The 12,182-nt window shown below is 44.4% G+C and overlaps 1 protein-coding gene and 1 long non-coding RNA gene across 10 annotated transcripts in view; both read right to left on the bottom strand.

Moving 5' to 3' along the window:
* The window catches only part of DLG3 (discs large MAGUK scaffold protein 3), a 51,274-nt gene that overhangs the window by 17,598 nt on the left and 21,494 nt on the right, over positions 1-12,182 (bottom strand). For all 9 annotated transcript variants that reach the window (XM_044763631.2, XM_044763632.2, XM_044763635.2 and 6 more), the window contains one exon: positions 5,411-5,525. In XM_044763631.2, coding sequence (XP_044619566.1) covers positions 5,411-5,525 — 115 coding nt within the window. The remainder of the gene's footprint in view (positions 1-5,410; positions 5,526-12,182) is intronic.
* On the bottom strand, positions 2,466-5,396 carry LOC139042793 (uncharacterized). Its single transcript, XR_011499931.1, has 2 exons — positions 3,989-5,396; positions 2,466-2,754 (listed from the first exon to the last, which is right to left on the bottom strand). It is a non-coding gene; the product is annotated as an uncharacterized lncRNA (long non-coding RNA).

Genomic DNA, 12,182 nt, shown 5'->3' with positions numbered 1-12,182 from the left:
GGCCATCTACAAGCCAGGAAGGGAGCCCTCAGCAGAACTTGAATCTGCCAGCACCTAGATCTTGGACTTCCCAGCCTCCAGAACTGTGAGAAATAAATGCCTGTTGTTTAAGCCCCCCGGTCTGTGGTATGTTGTTATAACAGCCCCAGGTGCCTAAGACAGAAAGTACCAGAGAAAGGGCTTGTATTATTTGAAAATTAAGTAGCCCCTCCCTTGCCTAGTCCCTATAAAGCATGCACAGAGAGCTATAAAGCAGCAGTTGCTCATTTGCCCTTGACCTTAGTGTGAGAGTTACGATTTCCGGTAGCTTCTGAAGAGCAACCTAAAAGCCCAACTTCAGTACTCAGGTAGACACAAGACGGGGCATCACAAGAGAAGCGAGTGCAGCTGGCCTCCCTGGCCTCCCTGAAGAAGGGAACAGGGAGAGCAGGGAAGGGCACCATCCTCGTCAGTCTATCTGAAAGTCTTGAGCCGTAGAGGGCAATTACGAAGTTAAAGGGGCATTCGAGGACCAATCGCCCCCCAATGTGTGAATGTTCAGGGTTCACAGCACCTGTTGGATTGGCTGAGGGGATTATGAGCACAGGCCCAGGACTGGTGTTTGGGGTATATGATCTAGCAACAGGCAGTTCCAGAATCGCTGATACAGCAAACTCTGCCCTACCCTCTGGTAGTGCGGAACACTACATAAATTGTTGCTTTTGAAGATGCACATTATCGTCACCTCCAAATTCTTTCAGATAGTAAAGCCTTCCAATATTTCCTCATTGGCATCTTAATCTACTATTGAAACTCATTAATAAGCAGACAAAGCCGGGCTCCCCCAAGCACCACCCTGGGCCGAGCACAGGGTAGCCGCACAATTAATGTCTGCTTGTTGACAAGAAGGAGGATTCTCCAGTCTTCTTTGATGACCAAGACCATATTTCTGACCTTGTTTCTTGAATCAAGACTACAGATGCCCCAATATGATCTCCTTACTAGAGTGGGATGGCAGATGGCCAGCTGGGAGGCCAGGACTCCCCAAATGCCTGATGTTGTCCTGTGGCTGCAAAGGACGCAGCCAGGCTAGCTGGAACAGACTTTTAAAAGCTTTTTCTACAAATATACTATCGAGCCTCTTGGCAACCTTTGGAGGACAAGCTCTTTCGTTCATTCATTCAATAAATAGATAAAATAAAATATGAGTATAAACTCAGAGGTCCCTAGAACTCTAACCTACCCTGTGTCTTTGTACGACCTTCACATCAGAATGGTCTGAGTTAAACACATAGCCACCCCGACCCCAAGCAAGAAGCTCAAGAGAGGCAGATTTCTGTGGACATTTCCAGAGTGGAAGGCAAATTCACCAGCAGAGCAAAGGCCCTACACTGGGCAGAGAGAGAGGCGCTGCTCATCCTGCCTATACTACTTAAGAGATGATTCTAGTACAGTGAAGGATGGGGAAGCCCTTTCCATTAAGTCACTAGTGACTTTAAAACCAAGTTTCATTTTCCAAACACTGCTACCTTTCCTTCTTCCTCCTGCTCCCTGCTCCACAAATCCCGTCTCCCCTGTGGTTAGTACAGCTGCAGCTCCCTAGGGCTTCACCTGCTAGAGCCTTAGTGCAGCTGTAAGAGGTACTGTTTGCTTCAAAAGAGCTTTGCAACCCCATGCAGACCAGAGGATAGAGACCCAGGGGAAGGGAAGGGAGGAGGAACATGTCAGAAGGGGAAACAACAGTGAAAAGAATTTGAAGGGAAACCCTCACTGAAAAGGGTTTCTTCACTTTAACCACCTGCTGCTCAGTATCTTCTGCATAGATGGCAAGCTGCCGAAGGGCAGGAAACACATCTGCTGCTTCCTTGAATCTGCCCCCGTGGAACCATACCCAAATTCTTAGCCCTGTGCTTTCCTGCTTTCCACACAGTAGGAGCTCAAGTAAGTGTAATGTTCAGGTGGTCACTCCTGAGCATTCTAACTGATGGCTTGTTAAAAACATACATTTCCCCAAACCTAGTGAATCCAAATCGATAGAAGAGGAGCCTGGGAAGCTGTATTTTTGCCAGCACACCAACTGATTCCTATCAGCAAGTGTGGGAGATGCTGAAAGAACCATGCTCTATAGTCAGACAACCGGGTTCAGATTCCAGTTTTGGAACTACTTAGCTGTCTAACTGGAGTCTCAGTTTTTTCACCTACAAAGTGAGAATAATAATGTCCACTTCGTAGCATTATTAAAAGGATTTTAAAAGCAAGGCAAAGAGGATAACAAGGTCCTAACGCATAACAGGTATTCCCTAAGTGTTTGTTCCCCTTTATCCTGAAGACAAGGGGGAACTAGTGGGAACTTCTGAGCAGTTCGCGTCCAGACCGCTGCTTTAGCTTCAAGCCCCTCTGCAACACCTGAGCAAACGGCTGCCTTGCCTCTTCTCTAACACCTCCGGTGACAAAAGATCAAACTGACTATCTCCGGAAGCAGTCCATTCCATTTTCAGACATTTTTAATCATTAGCTCTTCCTTCCTTACGTTGAGTTGACATCTGCCTTGGGTGACAGAACAAATCTAATCCCTTTTCCACATGATAGGGTGATGCAATTAACTTAGATAAGGAAAGTGAGGAGGAGTAGGTGTGGGGAGGTCCATTTTGAACACACTGCTTGTCTGAGGCACTGGGAAGGCAGCTTCATGCACATGTCCAGCAAGTAGTTGATGTGCAGGTCTGGAGTTCAGTAAAGAGATCAGAGATGTCATTTACACGACAGGATGTGAAGCTGTGAAAATAAATGACATTGACATTTAGGGAACAGAGTTAACGAAAGATATTGAGGAATGGTCAGCAAGGTAGGAAGAGAGCCTTTAAAGAAGAAAGCAAGTAATTCGTGGAAAGAAAGGCGGTGAAGAGGTCAGACCAATGGCAGAGAATCAGTGAACCAGTCACTGAATTTGAGGACTAAGAGGTCACCGCTGATCCCTGCCAGAGCCTTGGGCTTCTGCTCCTTGGAGCCCTGCGGAGGTGCCTGGAACCCCAGCCCTGTGCTGACAGGCAGGTGCACACTTCCTTCCCTACTGAGAGAGAGGCGATTTGAAGAAACAGCAGCAGCAAGTACAGACGACTCTAACATTTCCCAACCTGGATGTTAGGATGGGTTCTCCAAATAAGGCTCCCATGCTTCTACCTTTTGGGGAACCACTGCCTAGTAGAGTACCCCCTGGGAACTAATCACGGTGAAGAACCCTATTTTCTTGTGTTTAATCCTGCATTTGCCCAACTTACTGAACCAATGATTTTTCACACAATACTTGTTAACATCTTGAGGAACTTGTGTTTCCTGGCATATAATTTGGCAAATGTGGTGAGCTGAAGAAGAGAGACAAAACAATAAGGGACTATTGGTATCAAGGGAATTTTTTTTCTCTTCTTTTTAATAAATGGAAGAAACTTGAATATGTTTACATGCTGAAGAAAAGGAACCAAGTGTAGAGTGAAAGGCCAAAAACAAGCACCAAAGGGAATGGAGCGGCTCCAGGCTCCAGTAGAGCAGTTAGCTTAGCAATGGACCTCAGCTCGCTGCTTTAGCCATAAAACATTATTTCCCTTGATTAAGTCTAGTGAGCACAAACATTCACTATTCTAACCCATATTTACTTTCCTCAGAAGATACAGATGTGATCTAGATAAGGTTAAGGGCAGATTATATAAACTGATTCACTAGAAACAGAGTGTGGGCCCAACCTCCTCCCCAGAGTTAGGCAGAATGTACCCTTTGCCCCAGCCAGAGAAGAGTGCTCCAGGTCCTCCAAGTCGGGAGCTAATGCCCCACTCCCCTTGCCCAGGCAGGGAGAGCTCAAGCAGAGAATAGGCAGAGAGGGGAAATCTAAAAATAAAGCTCTCCGAAGAAGCTGTCTTGCCTAAAGAGCAGCTTCCCACGCACACTGGAGTGCCACATCTGCGGGGGCTAGAAGCACGGGAACGGAACAATCCTGACCAAGTCACATAAGTATTACCCTTATGCGGGTGGCGACAGCACATTTCGGATTCCCCCCGTCAGTGCCCCAGTGTCTAGGCTGCAGACCCAGAGCGAGGGCCTCCTGAAAGAAAACAGAAGACTGAAAAGATCACCAGTGACTAGTCCAGCCTTCCTCCCGCTCTCCTTTCTTCACAGCAGGAGGTGAGCACAGGAAATGCGAAGAAAAACTGCTCTCAACACACAAGGTTTTGAGCTGAGGGTTCACTTTACAAAAGAATCATGAAGGGTTCTAGTGGGCTTCAGGCTCAAAGCTGGGTTCCCTGGGCTCCACTCCCTGCATCAGGGGCTACCAACTGAGGAAAAGAAAATCAAGCACCAATGAGGAGAAGTGCAATTAGCATTTACATCCGTTGGCTATGTCATCTCAAACCCCAAGGACAGAGCAGTTGTGTAGCCAGGCAACTAGCAAATGTAGCCTCCCATCCTGAGCCCCTAGCAGGTATCAGAGGCCACTAGAAAAAGTTCAACCCAAGAGTTTGATACAACCCCACACCTAAGCACTAAACACACAGGGAGCTACCTCTGGCTTAGCGGGGTATAATCCCCACCGCCTCTTTCTCTAAGGATTTTAACCTTGAAGAGATACAATACTTACACCAAACTGCTGGAGTTTTGCCAAGAAGCCCAGGCAGGAAGAAGGAAACTATCCCTAATTCTACAAGGAGTCAGTGTTCATTTAGCAGTCCAACTCCCCAAGAGGTTTGTACTTTGACCTGACAAAGTATTATAATGTGCCTCAAGGGTCAGAACCTCAACCTTGGACAGTATCTCAGAATAGCTTTCAGCAGCAATACACCCAATGCTATATATCTGTTCCCTCCACCCACCCTTCCTGGGGAATGTACACCATTCCATCCCATGTCCCATGATTCAGAAACAGCAAACCAGTGCAGCAAGGGGCAAGGAAACACAACTTAAAAAAACAAACAAACAGAATGCAGCAGCGACCTGTCAGTTCTTTGGTCTCTTGAGAGACCCTGTACCAGAACACAGTGATAGTTGAAATGCTCTGATACAAATCCTGACGTCTAGTATGCATATGTAGAAAGGGGGATGCCAAGTTTTCCCCTCAAATCACAGATTGCAAGTAAAGTACTTTGAACATTCGAGTGCTATTTGAATGCTGACTAGCAACAATCACCCAACAGTCTTCTACAATTAGAGCAAACTGAAATTTTCCTGCACTGAGTCATTCATGAGCAAAAATATAGAAGTCAGCTCACAAAAGGGAGGAGATACTGACCATAAAGTACACAACCTGAGCATACAGTGCCAAGTGTTGCTTTAGTACTGGGAGTACACACTCCCTCCCTACCCTACTAGTTAAACAAAAAGGGCTGGGTTGGCACAGAGCTCCCCTCACGCAGCAAAAGGCCTGGTGCTCAGAAGTGTGACTTACCTGACATACAGGGACCTCTTCTCGCTTGTTCGGAGGGACCCAGATCCAGAGCTCATGCTGCTGTTCATCATTTGCTCTCGCAAGTCATGTATCTTCGATTCAAAGCGACTGTACTCTGTCAGGGAGACAAAGGAGAGGACAGGAAAAAAATGAACCCAAGAGGCTGCACCGAGCCTGCATGCCAGTGGCCAAAGAGCCAGGAAGAGACTTGGCTTCAAAACAGCCAGACCCAGCCCAGTCAATCTTTGCTTTGATAAGCAGAGTCCCTCCTCCAAGCACAGAAAGACAGACTTCTCTCCACCTCCAGACTAAGAGAAGGAAAGAACACACCTGGAAAAGGAGCAACATTTGAACATATCAAACAGAAAAAGCTTTCATCTGCCTTGAAATCGCACTGATCCTTAAAAAAAATAACAACTGGAAAGAGGTTCCAGGGCAGCCTTCATAAATCTTCATAAATCACTAAGGCCCAAGGAGAGCAGATGGGAAAGGAGACTTTCCCCAAAAGTGGATTGCAGAGAACAGATGGCCCTGAGACGCAGGGTGGAGCGGCTGGAAAGGACCTGAGGCCATTATATCATTGTTAGGCAAGGAAGACATTTCTAAATGACTTTTCTTTTTGAGGGGGGAGATTGGAACCCAGTACAAAGGTAAAAACAAATCAACCTCACAATCAGATGAGATCACAAAGCTCTCCTGAGTTAGCTCCCTTTTAACAAATGGTGTTTGGCTTGAGTAACAAACATTAAAACATACATTCTCCCAAACCTAGAAGTCTGCTGACACCTCTCTCCTCCAAAATCTAGTCAGTGGGGTCATAAGTCCACGCCCAGCTTTGTGGCCCACCGATAGCACCACAACAGCCCGAATCAGCCTTATCACTCTGGAAAGGCGACTACAGGTTTATGGGCAATTTAAGAAAATCTGACACAGGAAAATTGACTCTAGCCATACAATTATTATAAAAGGATTTTGATAGGGCTGCGTTGCTGTGACATTCTTCTGCTAAATTTAAATATGATATGCACATTTACCACACACACACAATTACACAACATTTTTCAGGTCTGTAATTGCCACATAAAATGGGACATATCTAAGGCATGGACTGTGGAAACGGTAGAAAACGGGCATACTTCATTATGACAAGCTGATATTAAAGGAAGTCAAAATTTATACCAGGGGTTGAAGGTTGAGAAGCTGCTTTAAAAAACAAACACAAAAACATTATTTTTCCAGGGAAAAAGAATTCCACAAAAGCATTTTCACGCACCATAGAGGGCTGGCAAGAAGCATCCCCATCTAGTCTGTGTGACTCTACAGGCAGAAAACAAAACACCTGTTCCAACACCTGACACTCCCCTTCCATCAGCAAAGCAACCTGACCTTCAGCTGGGTATAAAGGGATATGCTCAAAAGCCTAAAAGGGAGGGGATGGAGTTCTAACTCATGCAAATACCCTCTTCGCAACAAAGTTTCTTCGTGTTCACTCTGGTACCAGAGAAACCAACTGGTTAAATTCACATACTCTTCCATTCATCAGGCTCTGAGGTTAGGGTGATTTGTCCTCATTACCTACTCCCGTCCCTGAAATCCTGCAGGAAGCAGTTAAGTCACTGACTCACCCATTCAATGCTGGGGGGGGGGAAAAGAAACAGCAGCTGGACAATGTCCCTGTTCTGAGGGTTACAAGGCAACACATCACTATCAACAAGGAGTCCCAATCTAAAGGTAGAGGGTGGTGACCGATCTGTCATAGAAGCCCTGGACCGCCCAAGAGCGCAGCAGCAGAGCTGTCTACCTCAAGAGCCGGCCCTCCATCCTGGCCCTCTCTAGTCGGCTCCTTTCTGGCCCTCCTCCACACTCAGCGGCTAGGAGAACCGGAACGACAAAGAGATTTCTGACCAGGCAGCCCTTTCTTGGGGAAGATAAGTAAAAGGCAGAAATATGCATTGAACCCAGAAAAAAAAATACACTCAATCTATCCTTAAGCCGCTTTCCCCCTCTCGCAACTTGTTTATATATTCCCTTCTTTGGAATTGACTTGCCCGCTGAACTCCAACTTAGCAGCAGGTCATGGCAGTTGCTTAGTAACTACGGTTCTTAAAAAGTCCTTTAAAAAACAAGCACCAAACCACCATTTCCTCAAAGCTCCTAATCCAAGGTTGATAATGCTGGGCCAGAGGGCCCACTTAAAATAGACTACAGAGAGAGAACAAGGCTATTGCTTTAAAGAATCCACTTTCTGTTTTCTATGTGCTACTAAGCTTTAAAGTCTATTAAATTGTGTTTTATTCATTTTTTCCCATTTGGATGATCCCCTTAGAGTTCCAGCTGCTCATCGGTCTTTGGCTTTTATTTGTAGAGTTATCTAATGTCCACTATGCACAGAGTAGCCTCTGAATAAATGTGTTGGGTAAATGAGGAGCAAATTAGAAAACTGTGCCCAAGTCGACACTTCTGTTCTCAAACCAATGAACCTAATGGTTGATGTAACTGATGGCTGCCAGCTTCACTGAGGGTGTGGAAACGTAGTTAAGACATATTCCCATTTACTTTTGTTCCCTAAGGTTAATTGTTCAGAGCAATTGGAGTATATGTTTTTTAAACACCTTTTTGAAATTTTAATAACCCACAGTGGGCATCTGATTAACAGAATTTGTTTATAACAAAGAAAAAATAATTCTAAGAGAAAACTGTTTAGAATAATCTTAAGATAGATAGTACCTCACCTTAATATTAGAGGCATCATTTTCCAAGCATAAAAGCTTCACTTAAAAAGCATCTGAATTCTAAAACTCACAATTTGCCAAGGTCCCCACTCCCCTTCCACACATAACTAACAAAGCCATCACTGGAAGGCATCTTCTAGGCCAAAGTCACTGCCTCTAACACAAAGGGCCCACTTTAAATAGGTTACTTTATTTTTTGTTTGTTTGGGTTTTTTTTTTTAGTAAGATTATCCCTGAGCTAACATCCACTGCTAATCCTCCTCTTTTTGTTGAGGAAGACTGGCCCTGAGCTAACATCCGTGCCCATCCTCCTCTACTTTATATGGGGGACGCCTACCACAGCATGGCTTGATAAGTGGTGCATGGGTCCATGCCTGGGATCCGAATCTGTGAACCCTAGGCCGTCGGTGTGGGGCGTGCAAACTTAACCACTATGCAACCAGGCCAGTCCCAAATAGCCTACTTTAAAGAAACAACACCTATTACTAAAATCTCAAGTCTACTAAACTGTGTTTTATTCATTTTTTCCCCATTGAGATGAACCCAACCATTTGTGACCCACAAAGATATCGGCAGTGAGTCATCACTCCCCACCCACTCCCTCCTTCCCTCTGCTAATCACAGAGAGAACCGAGGGGGAGAGGGCACAATCAGCCGTCATTCCCGAAACAGGGTTTCTCACGGACCACCTGGGGTGCCTCTGAAAGATCAGGATTTTGGATCCCACCCCAGAACCTACTAAGGGGGGGAGGAATCTGCATTTTTAACATGCATCAAGGTGATTCTGATGCCCAATAAAGTTTGAAACTGCTGGTCTTGACTTACAAAATTGAGATTTGTTTTGTTTTATTAGTTCAGGAAAAGATAAGGTAAGTATCCTACAGAATGTCTCAAAAGGAAGGTAGAGCAAGAGGGCTGGGAAGCTCTCAAAAAAAAAATTGGCAATACAATCGAAAATCCCAAGGGAAGGAAAGCACTAAAGAGGCCTCTGTCCAGTGTGCCTGCAAAGAAAGCTGATGAGTTTACACTATTTTTTCAATTATAAAAGTAGCACATGATTTTTAAAAACCCTTAACTTTTTTCTTTAGACATTCCTCTATCATTTCCCCATCCCACTACCCAGAAGTAACCAGTTAGTATTTTTAGTCTGTATCCTTCCAGATTCCACGTGTACATTGTTTATCTACGTACACTCACAACTCACAGATTTACATGCATTTACTTTTTGCATTCTCTGATATGTCCCAGAAACCCATCCATGTCAGTACATAGAGAGCTACCTCATTCTGCTTTTTACTAGTTGCATAGTATTCCATATTATGGATAGACTATAATTTATTCAGTCATATTCCAACTGATGTACGTTTAGATTGCTTACATTTTTAACATTACAATCAATGCTGCACTGTATATTTGTACGAGCATTCCTATAGCACAGATTCCTAGAAGTGAAGCTGCAGGGTCAAATTATATGCACGTGAAAAAATTTGATCAGTGCTACCAAATTGAACCCCAACATTCTGAAACCTTTATGACTGGAAGTGAGGATAAACTGCCATTCTAAAGCTTCCAGCAGCTTTTCTGTTTCTGCAGAAGTAGAGGCAGAATTTATCTTTGAGGACAGATTGATCTTTTGTTTGGGGAAAAACACTTTAATGAGACTTCAGGTTATGCAAAAGTAAAGTCAAGATTGTGTTCTGGAATGGACAAAGACAAAGAGGAGCCTCAAAAGTCCTCTGTGCATATTCACAGAAAGGTCATCATCCTGCAGGTGGAGCTGCTGGTTCAAACAGCTTGTCCTACCACCTATATGCACTCTAACTACCTCTAGGAATATCTACCTCTAGACTTGACCACTCTGCCTCCCCTACTTGATAACCTAGTGCCAAACCTGCCTGGCACTGTTCACGACATCCCCCTTTCCCTTGTGCACAACCAACATTTCCTCAAGTTTTGCTGATGTTTCTTCCTAATTGCTTCCTCAGGCCACCTCTTTCCTACTAACTTTCATTGTCATTGCTTACTGTTGATTTTGCCTCTTCATTTTCTCTTGAATATTTTACCTCTTGCCTTGACTTAGGTCACTTGGATCGTCTCTTCTCTGGACCACTGAGGTACTGTCCTAACAAGTCGTCTGCTCCCAGGCTTTCCAAACTCCAGTCCAGCTTAGATAATTATTTGAGAAACCTTCCTAAAACTTCAACTTGCAGCCTCTCTGTCCAAGTATCTATAATAACTCAACAGCAACTAAATAATTTTACCTTAATATCTCAACTAAACTTCCAAGGACTGCTACAACCATCCTCTTGTCACTCTTGGCCTATCTATGCCACCTCTCATTACACAAATCCTCTTTTGAGCTAGCCTGCCTGCAACCTTTGAATAAAACTTGTTCATTCCTACCTGTTATTCCCTTCTCCTGGAAGTTTCTCCCCTGCCTGACACTGAACATTCTTTATGTCTTCACCACCTTTCTTTCCTCATCCCAGAAGTTTTATTCATTCATTTATCTATTCAAACATTTACTGAATGTCTACTATTCTGTGCCAGGCACTGTGAGAGCTGCTGGGGAAATAATGGTAATCAAAACAGTTCTTAGACATTACAATGATGAAGCAAACAACTACTTAATTACAATTGTAACAACTGCCATGAAGAAAATGCTAAAAGGGGCTGGCCCCGTGGCCGAGTGGTTGAGTTCGCGCGCTCCGCTGCAGGCGGCCCAGAGTTTCGTTGGTTCGAGTCCTGGGCGCGGACATGGCACTGCTCATCAGACCACGCTGAGGCAGCGTCCCACATGCCACAACTAGAAGAACCCACAACGAAGAATACACAACTATGTACCGGGGGGCTTTGGGGAGAAAAAGGAAAAAATAAAATCTTTAAAAAAAAAAAAAGAAAATGCTAAGAGACTAACAGAGTGACCTAAGCTACTGTGGGGTGGGAGGGTGGGGGGAGGTCACAAAGGTTTCCCTGAGGAAGTGACATTTAAGCTGAGCCTTTAAGGATGAAGTTAGCTAGGGGAAAACGAGTGGACAAAAAAAGCGTTCCAGACAAAAGGAACAGCACACGTGAAGGTACAAAATGTCTAGATCACAGGGAAACAAGGGGATACTGGCAGGAGATCAGACTAGGGAGGTAGGCAGGAATCAAATCATACAAGGCCTTATGGACTATGGCAAGGATTTTTGCTTTCATCCTAAGAGTAATGGAAAGAAGTCACTGAAAGATTTTAAGTAAAAGAATGACACGATCAGGAGTGGCTGTGTGTGTGTGTGTGTGTGTGTGTGTGTGTGTGTATTATTTTGGCTATTGTGGGGAGAATAAGTGTGGTGTCTCCCAAGTAGATTTAAGTTTCTTGACAGCAGAGGATCAAGCTTTCTCTTTTTGTTTAGCCCCTCCAGTCCCTAGTATAAGTAGCCCAAACCAGCATTCAAACCAGCTAGCCGGCAGCCTCTGCTCAATTATGTCCAATGTTGAGAAGCTCTCTATTCCTTAATTCTTAGACAACACTTTTCAAGAGAAAATTCTTGGGTTGAGGGCCAACTCTTTTGCCAGCTGGTCCTAATTTTGGTGTCTAAAACAGCATAAAACATGATGGGTTCTCTTCTTCATAATAGTATGAAGGAACAGTTTAAAGAAGGTCAGAGAGCTGGGAAAGCCTGGAGCAGGTTTTAAGACTACTTAATAAGACTGAATAGAAGTTAGAGTGTGAACAGGGGAAGGAGAAGGTTGGGGGCCTGATTATAAGAGTTTGAGATAAGACTTTTCTTACTAGGCTATGGGAACGACCGTTAAGTGTTTCCATAGGAAAGTGATACAATCAGAGCTGGGTTTGGGGAAAGGGTATTCTGACAATGTAATATAGAATGGAGGACAGAGAGAAAAATAACAGAGACCAGGAACCTATTCTACTAGTATAGACAATGACTTGAAAGGCCTGGCATGGTATGGGGGTGATTGAGGATAGAAGGAAGGGACAAGAATCAAGAAATCTGTTGGAGCTCGAAGAGAGACATTTTGACATCTGATTGGATGTA

The sequence above is a fragment of the Equus asinus genome, chromosome X, assembly GCF_041296235.1.
Source record: "Equus asinus isolate D_3611 breed Donkey chromosome X, EquAss-T2T_v2, whole genome shotgun sequence".
In the NCBI taxonomy this organism is placed as follows: domain Eukaryota; kingdom Metazoa; phylum Chordata; class Mammalia; order Perissodactyla; family Equidae; genus Equus; species Equus asinus.
This window is presented reverse-complemented; position numbering and strand designations above follow the sequence as displayed.